General features: G+C 36.1%; 1 protein-coding gene across 1 annotated transcript; it reads right to left on the bottom strand.

Moving 5' to 3' along the window:
• Window positions 1-901: 901 nt before the first annotated feature.
• Window positions 902-11,197, bottom strand: LOC149557304 (uncharacterized). Its single transcript, XM_089785964.1, has 8 exons — window positions 11,024-11,197; window positions 10,766-10,885; window positions 10,299-10,609; window positions 9,236-9,390; window positions 3,724-4,718; window positions 3,342-3,617; window positions 2,482-3,159; window positions 902-1,701 (listed from the first exon to the last, which is right to left on the bottom strand). Exons 1-8 carry the CDS (start codon window positions 11,189-11,191, stop codon window positions 1,090-1,092), a joined length of 3,315 nt encoding a protein of 1,104 aa, XP_089642090.1. The 5' UTR covers window positions 11,192-11,197; the 3' UTR covers window positions 902-1,089.
• Between the last annotated feature and the right edge of the window lie 728 nt (window positions 11,198-11,925).

Here is an 11,925-nt window from a genome sequence, read left to right as displayed (position 1 = left end):
GAGGTATAAACAAGGGGGACATTTTAAAAACTTAAAAAATACTATTATAATTTTTTAAAAAAATATTCAATAGAAATTTTAAAAAAAATAAGTCATGCTTGTGATGGAAAAATTAAAAATCACATTTTAAAAAAATAGCTATTAAGAATTGGGCAACAATAGCAAAATTTGAAAGAATGAAGAATGATAACCTAATAATTAACTAGGAACTAGGTCATCCATAGAGTGTGCATAAGTTGAATTACATGGAAAAAAAATTGACCATTTAATAACAAAAATGGAGTTCATTCTTCTAATCACCTAAAATTTAATCACCTTTGCATTAGATGTGTTTAAAAATAAATGGTGTTCATGAAAAGATTTGTGAGATTTGTGTATGAGTATCTTTTCTATCGTCAAACCTCTACACTTGAACTAATAGTTTGAATAATGATCCTAAAACATGCTAAGTCATGTAGTATGCTTATTATCTCATCATGATATTTATGCTAGCTAGTGATGCAATGGTATACCATAATGTTTGTCACATAGTCATAAAAATAGTTAATAAAGTATTTTAGATGGATAAAATGACTTTTACTTTATCACTTTCTACAAACTCTATTATGTACATCACATATTTTCAATTAAAGTCAATAATTGTGTTGGGCCTAGATCTAAATTTGAATTTGAGAATAAAAGATGTATTTTGAGACCACTTATTTGATTCAAGTTCATCTCTATGTGGCCCACCTTAACTAAAGATAGCAAATGTTCAACCTATAAGCCAATTTGAACTCTCTAGATATTTGAAAATTAGATCAAGTTAATTGTTGACTAACTTACCAACTTTTATATTAAAACATGTACAAATTATTATGTTTAAAAGAAATATACAAAACTAGATTTAAAAAAACAAACAAACTTCAAACTGATCATTTATTAAATAAATCCAATGCAATTGGAGAGGGACATATAAAATATACCTAAATATGCGAGGTCTCACCATGTTTTATTTTTCAAGTACCTAAACCCAATTATCCATTAGAATGGAATCTTAGGCATCAAAAGAAACTTTACTTGCGAAATTCAAATGTTTCTAGAAGTGTTTCAAGGAGACGAGTTGAGCATATGGCAAAGAGTAAGGGGAGAAAGAAGTGCGGTATGGAAACTTCCTCCCTCTGTGTAATCTGTGAGAGCACCAAAACAATGTTGATCCGCACCGTTGGGGTGTATCAGGCGTAGCCTTTCCACACACTTTCGGCCCTCCTCGTTTACCCGCATGCTTGTGCCCGCGATGAACGAATGGCACTCCTCCAAAAGCACTGGTCGCTCTTCTCCAAACCCAGCATATGCACAGTACCCAAACAATTGCCTCGTTTTCTTGTCAGGAGCAATCAATGCAACTGTGCCCGGCATTAAGCCTTGGAGTGTTTGGCGGACTGTCTCATCGGTTTGCTCCACCGCTCCCACATACACGTAGATGATCTCGAAGTTTTGGCCTATGAGTTTTTCACTCTCTTTCCTGAATACCTGTAAAGCCGCATTGTTACAGGGCAAGGATAGATTGCACATTGTCAACAAGAATGCCACTTTTGCACCAGTGGGTGGAAAAGAGGATGGAGTGGCGCCTTCCATCAGCCTCCCCGCCTCATCCACAAGGACTAATCTTCTCTGCCCATGAAGCAATGTTGTCGATATCATTTCATTCAATTCGGACCCCTGCAGTGCAGCGTAGCACAAATATTAACTATAAACTCTTTTTTATGCTACGGCCTCAAGAAATAATAAAGAGTGCATTCTATTAAACAATAGAGAAAATTCCTAAACAATAATGGTGTTAGATTATAGTAGTAGTGATCAATTTGATAAAATTCTTTGGAACAAAGCGTATATAGTTTTGAAAAAAAAACAATCTTTTAGAATGTGAATGGAGTGTATGTAAATAACAAAAATAGATAAAAAATGATATGCAGATATACAGATTTTTTTAGAATGTTAAAACCTTCTTCTTTCACTTGTGATTTACAATGATCGGATATATTGAAGACGGCATTTTCTGAAAACTACTACTCATGGCTCAAAGATGATTTTTTCTAACAGAGATACTAAAACTATTAAAAATTATTTAATGTAGTATAATTAAGTAATAAAAATTGTTTCAACCAATACGATATTTTAATGAATTCATCATTAAAAAGGGCGCTGGCTAATCTTCAGACAAAATGTATCATAGATTAAAAAAGTCAAACATGATTTTTTTTCAGATTCACAAAAACACAATGAAAATTTTTCAAAATTTTTGTTGTTTTCGATCACAAAATATCTAGATCATGAAGATCAAATGTTAAAAATTTCAAAAAAATTCATTATGTTTTTGTTTTTTTGAAATTTAGTCAATGATATGTTTTATAGAGAGGATAGCCACATCCATTAAAAATTTGGTAGAAGAAGAAAATAATTTCCATAACTCATTAAAATTGTGTTCATTGAAGAGCTTACCAGCTTGTTGCTGGAGTAGACCACCAAAGAATGCTGCTCCTTTATTTGATACCATCGATGTTTCAACTTGGGAGACCTTCGTATATTCAGAAACATAAGGCTCTTCAACACAACAAAGCTGTCTATTGCCTCTCCTACTATTTCTGAGCACTCGAAAACATCTATTACAGCCAGAGACTGCAGACATTCAAAATTATCACAAAGCCTCTTGAGATTTTGACATTTCTCTAATGAGAGATAACTAAGGCTCTTCAGCTTTCCAAACGATTGAGGTAGGATTACCAAACTTGAGCACAAGCCTAAATCTAGGTTTTCTAAATTAGACAAGTTCCCAAAGCTTTCTGGCAAACTAGCAAGCTTTGAACATCCTCTCAGCTTAAGGCGACGCAGGCATTTAAGCTTGCCAAAGTTGTTTGGAAGATTTTCCATGTCACACCAGTAGATTTTCAGCTCCTCCAAGTTAGCTAGATTGCCAAAGCTTTCAGGCAACTTCATGAGATTTTTGCACCCGTTTATTGTGAGATAGCGTAAAGATTGAAGTTGGCCAAATTGAGTGGGTAGATGGCTGAAGGTCGAACACTCTAAAAGCTTTAACTTCTCTAATAAAGATAAGTTGGTGAAGCTTCTGGGGAGTTTAAATGAGCTATTCAGCTTCATTAGACGCACAGATGGTGGCAACTGCAAATATGATTACCATTTAAGATTAGCCCAAAAAAGTATAAGTAGAACAATTCATGGAAACAATAAACTTTGAGCATTATTAAATTTCCCTGCACATTGTGCTAATTTATTATAATTTTGCATGGAAACAAAAAGCTTGAGACCCTTCAGAAATGAAAAATGAATTCCCATCTACTTGCCTCAAAATCATCATTATCTTCATTTGATAAGTTACCATGGAAAAAGGCCAGTCGCTTATACTTGCTGCCATCGATTGGCAAAAATGAATCATCCTTGTTGAAGAGGTGGAGAAGCCTTAATTCTTTAAAACTTGCCTTGCATTGTCCTTCCACTATCCAACTTTTTCCCAAGCTGAGAACTCTTAAAGACTCACTCATGAGGTCCAGATCCCCTGCTGCAATTTGGATTTTCTCCTCGTTATCTGAAAGATATATACCTTTAACATGTCGAAGCCTCTGCATAAACATTTGCAGTCACACACAAAACAAGGAATGCACATTCAACTTGTTATGAGAAGAAAGCAAGCAATCCCAATAAAGATGACTCATATAACACAAGTACCTGTTTATCTTCGAAAACTTCTTTTAATGACTGGACAGATGTAATTCTCAGGGATTTGGATAGCCATCTCGCCCGTGCTCCAATAATATCGTGCATGGTCAATTTACCTTCCTCGGAGCTCTTAACAAGTGCAGCATCTTGCAAAGCTTTTAGTTGTAGCTCTCCAATAATGTAACCAACCTCCTGCGTTTTCCAATTCTGAAAGAAGTGAGCAATGTCAAGAAACGCTTCTTTGTAAGAAGTCTCCTGCAAACTGTCATAAACACAATTGACTACCCTCTCACTCAATTCTCCTTCTCCATTCTGCAATGTCTCATTGAGAAAGTTGAGCCAATATGTCACGTTACTACCATCTGTTAGTAAATTAGACCCGACCATTTCTAATACAAGTGGAATACCGCCACAACATTTCTCCAGCTTGTCAATAGATGAGTGTTTCTCTAATTTTGCATTTGCAACCCCTAAAGCTTTCTTACACAGAAGCTTTTTGGCATCTGGGCTTGACAAAATATCTACCCAATATTCACAACGCTGAATAGCTGAGTGCGAAATGAAGTTAGTCTCATCAAGTTTCCTGGTAGTTATAAGCAATCTGCTCTGGGTCGGAAGGCAGGAGAGATCCCCTGGTAAAAGCTTTCTTAGGTCACTTGCATTAAGAGCGTTATCTATAAACACAAAGACTGGCTGATTTGTTGTTGACCTGAAAATCTCAAACAGTTTTTCTTGGCCCTCCACATAATCCCTCAATTCGATGTTTTTCGAATACAAGTCTCGTAGAAGCTGCTGCTGAAGAAGTTTAAGGTCATGTGGGCTGCAGTTTTGGTCCATATGCAATCTGCAGAATTTGTAGCCAGGGAGGAGGATTCTGTTGTACACTGCAGTAGCAAGGGTTGTCTTACCTATTCCCCCCACTCCATAAACAACAACAGCTTTCCTTGATTTATCATTCAGATCTAGAAGCTTCATGACCTTATCTCGCGCCTTGTCTATGCCAACTGTAAAATCAAAGTAAACAAAATTTATATTGGTGACAAACTTGAATCTGAGCCAAATATATATCTGTGAGCAACTAGAATGCCAAAAACATGAAAAGAAGGAAAAAAAAACAATCTGTGAAATTGTGTATATTCAATTTCATTTCAATCGGTGTATAATAGGTTGTTCAGACGAGAACTGAGAAATGGAAGCAATTAATTAGTGAACGGACAAATATCTTATAAGTGTTGAATTGAAGGCTAAAATCAACTTACGTGTAATGGAATGTCTTTATATATGTTGTTGTATGATTGTAAAAGTTCACTGTGGATGTAGCTACAATTACGGTGAACCACAATAAATACTGGTGCCTTACTCTCTTGTGAATTACTTCAGTGTTTCTGTCTTTTATTTTCATTCTTCTATGTGTATAATTGGTATCATAGTAGGTTAGAGTTGCTGGTTGGAAATTCGACGATTGAATTTTCTGAAGATGGAATGATAAAAAATAGAGAAATTTGATGGAAAATAATTGGTTTGTGGAAGGTGCAGATGGAATCTCTACTGATTAAGCAAGATCTGCTTGCTTGTATTAGAAGGCAAAGCAAAGAAGTCGACAACAATGTCAGATGAAGACTAGGTAAAGATGGACAAGAAAATAGAAGCAACAATCAATCTTTCTTTGTCTAATAATATTTTGTTCAATGCTTCAACTGAAAAGACTCCTAAAGATTTATGGGAGAAATTGTCTTCCGTGTATGAAATGGCTTCAGCATCTAATAAAGTCTCTGTTCTGAAATGATTATACAATCTAAAAATGAGAGAAGGTGGAATTATTTGAAATCAACTTAATGAACTTAACACCTTAGTTATTCAATTAACATCAGTGTGTCTCAATTTGGATTATGAGATCAAGACCATCCTATTGTTGTGTTTGTTATCGAACAGCTGCAAAGGAGTTGTGATGACAGTAATTACCATGGTGGCTGTCACAATTAAACTAAAATTTGACAATGTTGCAGGAGCTCTTTTGAGTGAAAACATGAGGAGAAAGCATCAAGAGACTTCAGCTGGTGATGTTCTAACTATGGTCAGCACCAAAAATAGGGGAAGAGCTCAAGATAGAGGAAACAATCATAACCAAAAACCATCTAAATTTGTCAAGAGATCAAAGTCGAGAGGTAGAAATGGTGAGTGCTAGTTTTGTGGAAAGACTGGACATTCCAAGAGGAATTGTTTGTCTTAGAAAAGGACAAAAATAAAAAGCGCAGAACAACGAAGCCAATACAACCTATGAAAAGGATGATGGTGTCTTAGTCATTGCAACATTTAACACCTCTTCAGATTCATGGGTGTCAGATTATGGAACTTCTTTTCATTCTAGATCTTTTGTACAAAATATTTTACAAACTACCAAGAAGGGCAATTTGAGAAAGTGTTTCTAGGAAATGGCAAGGAATGTGAGATAGTCAGAAATGGTGATGTTATCTTGCATCTCGAAGGAGGCTAATGGGTGTTGAAAGATGTTCACCATGTTCCCAAATTGAAAAGAAATCTGTTTTCTACCAGTCAAGTTTTCACATGAGGCTGCCATACCTTTTTCCTTCTGGATTCTTGGAAGGTAACAAAAAGCTCCATGGTTATTTCCAATGATAATAAGGTTGGTAGTTTGTATCTTTTTCAAAATCCTATTGCAATAGGAGCTTCTATGACTGTTGTGAGTGGTGATGTGGCACGTTGGCATTAAAGGCTAGTCCACACAAGTAAGAAGAGACTTGAGGTTATACTCAAGCAAGATTGACTACTAGGTCTCAATCAACAAATTTGGAGTTTTGCAAACATTGTCTCTATGGAAAATGAAGATGGGTCAACTTCTTAATAGATGGACATAATAAGAAGACCACCCTATTGGAAATAGTGTACTTCTTTGCTCCTACTGAGGTATCCTTTTTCGCAGCTGCAAGCTATTTTGTTACTTTCCATGATGATTGTACTAGGAATGTTTGGATTTATATGATGTCTAGGAAAGCTGAAGTATTTTCAAAATTCAAAGTTTTCAAAGTCCTTGATGAAAACCAAAGCAGTCATAAACTTAAATGCTTGAAGACAAATAATGGAGGTGAATTTTTTTCATTGAAATTTGATAGTTTTCCATAGATAATGGCATTGAAAGGGCGAAAGTTGACTCCTTTGACCTGCAACAAAATGGGGTGGCAGAAAGGCTCAATAGAACCATTCTTGAGACAACTCAATCTATTCTTTGTAATGCTGGCTTAGACAAAGAATTTTTAATTGAAGCATGTCTTACAACAATGTATTGAATCAATCAGAATCCTTTATCTCACTTGGATTTCAGAATTTTGAAAGAGGAATGACTGGGTAAAATAATTTGATATTCACACCTTCGATTTTTTAGTTGTCAAGCCTTTGTTCATGTTCCTCAATAGAAGAGGAACAAGATGAATCTCAAATTACATAGTGTGTATTTCTTAGATATTGAGAAGATCAATTTAGCTTTAGGCTTTGGAGCTTAATTGATAAGCTTATTTTTAATGGGACTATATTTTCAAATTTGAAGGAAGAGACATATGTTAAAGAATACATTCTCTTAGCAGATGTCATCAATAATGACAATGACTTTCCTCCCATCCCCACAAGGCAATATCGCTACAAATCCTCAGCCCATGTCTTCTTTACCCACCTTTGATTTAGCCCGAATTCCAATTTCATCTCCATCCTCTTTCACCTCTGCATCTTCAAGTGATCATAACACTACCAATAGAAGTAATGACTCCAATGCACAAACATAATTCGTCATTAAGGAAGAAACTGATCTATGTCTGCCAGTGGTTCCCCACTCTCTGTCGTGGCTACCCCTTCAAACACTCTATTCAAACGCCGCTCACCAACACCCATGACAGAGGATGAATGCAGGGCACCTTCATTTCAACCGCCCACATATGCAACAATAGTGGACCTGTGGATGAATTAGGAATCACAATTGGCTGTACACATCAGCAGGAACGAAACCATTCCCTAGTGAATTCCACTTGATTAGCGCATAGGTAACAGAGTGATAAGGACTTGGCTTAGTGAACCCACACTCCCGTGTCAGCACAGAATGGAGAAAACATTGGAAATATATCATGTGCCATTTAAGAAATTCTCTAAATCATCCTTTAACCGCAATGTTTGGGATTTTATTCCCACCATGGTGACTGGACATGCACGAATTGTGAATTCCACACAATGTATGGAAAAGGGAAAAACTGAATTGGGAAACATTATAGTATTAACACGTTGGCAGCTAAATACATTCTTGCCCTTTGACCCAGTGGGTCACTTGGATGCCACACACAACATGGACTGCTCATTTCCTAGTCGTTCTATCTTTGAACATGGAGGTCATCCCATATTCATTTTGGATATTATTGTTGTCGTATGGAAAGGATTGGAATGAACCCACAAGTCCAATCAAAATATAATTTCCCTAAAAGTAATTCTTCTAAAGCTTATGGCATAATAGAATAACAATATATATTTGCAATGCTTAAAGGTCTTGGTTATGGACTCTTTTTTTTTCCGGTTCATTTTGTCCAAATGTTTTTTTGTTGATGCTTCATCTTGCATAACCATAAATGGTTGCCAGTCCCATATTATGGTTTCCCATGTACCCTCATATGCAGTTTCCCCTGTACCCTCATATGCGTCGGTCTTTGGTTGTCCTTGTCCATCCTGTGGTTGCTTGCGTGGAGATAATTCTTCTTGGCATCATTTGGAGACTCCCATTCACAAATTTTCAGGATCCACATTCACCATATTGCCAATACTCATTCCATAGATCAGTTGGCCGTCAACTTCCTCGTGGATTGCCCTCTATGTGGCCCATTCGTAAGCACACAAACCCTTGTTTGGCCATCTACGAGAGGTGGTTTTGGATGACCTTATAGATTGAGCATCTTCTAAAGGGTTTTCCAAGTTTTCTCTTCCCATTTCTTTATAGAGGGAAGAAAAAGAGAATGAAGATGGGAATGCTGATGGTTGAACCTCGCCTGATCTAGAGCCCAACATTGTGCAATCTTGGGATTGGAAGGATGAATTAGTCCTTTCTGTACTATTGATTATTGCTCTTGTTGTTTGATGGAATTTTCCTTTATGTTTTCTTCTATAGTTTCTGTTACATGATTCTGCCCTTTTATTTTTTATGATAATCTGCTTCAAGACTAACTATTTCTATGGTCCAACTAAGGCCACGCAAAAATTAAAGAACTACTTCTTCCTCCCATAATATTTTTTTCTTCTATTTCTTATGTACATATGTTTCAAATTTAATATAATTGTTAGGATCTATCAAAACTAAAATAAAAATTATACTAGATGGCATATATTCATTTATATTGTCCTAACATTACATTTGAATAGGGTTAGTAATGCATGTGGGAGTTGCCCACTTGCCATGGTAAATTTGTACCAAGTTTGTGAATGATTAATCAAATTGTTGTTTTGATGCAAACATTAATATAGATATGTAAAGTACCTGCATCCGGATATGTGCCTTGTGAAGGAGGGAGATATGTAGGCCTCGCTTCCAAAAGAGCCACAAGAGATGCCAATATGAGATCCGGATACGTATGCCCCAGTTTAGATTCAAAGCTTTGCAATTCATCTGCATCGACGGTAACAGAAAAGAATCTACAACACACCAAAGACAAGCGAAGTCATATCCCATCCATTAGCTACATCATTCAACAATTCCAACTACCTTACATTTCCATTGGTTAAATTGAATTTTGATGGGGCTTCAAGGGGTAACCTAGGCCTCTCAGGGGGTGGAATATGTTTTAGGAACTTTCAAGGAAAGTTAATTCTGGCAAATGTTATTCTAATTGGGTTAGGCACTAATAATCAAGCCAAAGCATTCGCTCTTCTTAATGGTATTCAAATGGCAATTCAGCTGGATTTTTCAGAGATCTATATTGAGGGGGACTCTCAACTCATAATTCAAGCTGCTCAACAGAGATCATGTTAGAACTGGAAATAATAGTATATTCTTCAAAAGTGTTGGTCGTTGTTGGGCAAGTTTTGCTCTTATGTGATCTCCCACACATATAGAGAAGGTAATAGATTAGCTAACTACGTGGCAAATATGGCAATTGATAAAGGTTATGTGAATATTGTTCCTAATTCTGAAAATTGAGTTTTATTCCCTGCTCTCTTTCACATTGTTGATCAGGAAGATACCTCTCTACTTCATCATTCATCCATCTTGGCATGACAGGGCTGTATATATACTTCTACTTTGGGGTTGGCTTTTGGTGCATCTTGGTATTGACAGTTTAGCAACTCTATGTGATTAATCAGCTGTATGCTCATCTCTATGAAATGTGACTCATGGTCAGTCATAGTGATTGATTGGAGTGCCTAATCAGTATTCTGAACTAAAGTTATAAAGGTTTGATATCTATTATGAATTATGATGTAAACACTTCTTTAATATTAACTAATTTATAGATTCTTTATGCCTTCTGTTACGAAAAAAAAACACACACAATTCCAACTACCGTGAATGCTAGCTATAATTTCTGCAATATATATTATACCTGGAAAGTTTGCTGGACTTCATTTGTGAGATACACATAATTGCCCCTTTCACAATAAACTTTAGGACGTCATTTAATTTCTGCTCTTCCTGTCCTAATTGTTCACCTAGTTGCATTACACGTTTAGCCAGAGCAAACATGTATTGTAACAGCCTTAAACACTGTGTCCTGTTGGTAGAGATTTTATCGATTCGTTTGAGAACATGTCCCACCAAAGAAAACCCCACCCCTGCCAAGTGAATTTTACTCGCGTCTTTCAGCACATCAATTACCACTTTGCGTGCTTCACGAGCCAGTGTGTTCTTGAAGTCCTGCAAAGCCACGAGAAAATTTACAAGTTGAAGAATGGTATTATTTTTTTCTCATAAATTCTGACTGTGTAAACATTATTTATTAAGATTTAATTTTTAGATTAAAAAAATCAAAATTGACTAATTTTTTCAAACTTAATTTTATTAATTCAGCACATTATCACTATTTTCGTTCATGTCAGCAATTATCTTGTCAGTCAATCGGCTACCATCCTCGATAAACTTATTGACGGCAGCAGAGACAACAATATCTCTTCCAAACGTGATCTCGCTCCCCTGTAACACAAGTAGGATCTAATTATTCATTGATGAAAAACAAATCTAGCTGAACAGACTGGTAGTTAAATAAAACTCTTGTACGCATGATATATCAAACAAATTAACAGGTAGACCAAATTAAGAGCCTTGATTTACGTTGTGATTGACGATGTTTCTCAAGAGCTCATCAATGAAGGAGATCAGTTCATTCAACTGAATCATTTCCTCGATAACATTATCATTAACCACCGGATTAGCAGAAGGCTTCTCGTTTTGATCTATCGAAGAAGAAGAAGCGGACGCAGAGCAGCAAGCGTTGCCCATTGTTAAAAAAAATATAATTGAGAATGAGAGAAAGATCAAAGGGGTCCAAGTCTTTATAGACTTCAAGCAATTGTATTATACTAAATTGAGTTAGGAATTGTCAATCGTTGAACTTTTCTCTGCCAACGTTAGATTCCTTTGGAAAATGTATCAATTGGCAAGCGCCATGGTTTGACTTGGTTTTTAATGTGTTCGATTTTTCGCTAGTTAATTTGAAAAGTAGTATCTCTATAATGGTCCGGTTCGCCCAGAAATAAAATAAACAAACAGACCAGACAATTATGTTGGACCAGACAATTATGTCAGCTCAAATTAAATTAAGTTGGACCAGACAATTATTCTAGCTCACCCGAAAATAAAATGTATTACGATTTAAAAGATTGTACGGCACTTCAAGAGAAACAAATGGGGTTGCAAGCTTTGGGTTTAACTGTGGAGGAAACTCCGTAGTTAAGCGTGCTCAGGCTGGAGTAGTACTGGGATGGGTGACCTCCCAGTGCTTCACTCCTGTGAGCATCACCCCTGTGAGCATCACCTAGATCCAATGAGTGCTAAGTGTTCCATTTATTCTCATGAGAGATGGATTCATGTTGAATCGCTACTCATGAAACATGGGTCATCGAGTTTGACTCAAAATCACACAGTTAAATCCTGATATTCACATCACAAACTTCAAGCAATTATGTGCATCTTGAATATTAACATTTAAAAAAAAATATTCATTGACTTTTTCT

The sequence above is a fragment of the Cupressus sempervirens genome, chromosome 5 (genome assembly GCF_028749045.1).
Source record: "Cupressus sempervirens isolate cs-2001-9-10 chromosome 5, ASM2874904v1, whole genome shotgun sequence".
Classification (NCBI taxonomy): domain Eukaryota; kingdom Viridiplantae; phylum Streptophyta; class Pinopsida; order Cupressales; family Cupressaceae; genus Cupressus; species Cupressus sempervirens.
This window is presented reverse-complemented; position numbering and strand designations above follow the sequence as displayed.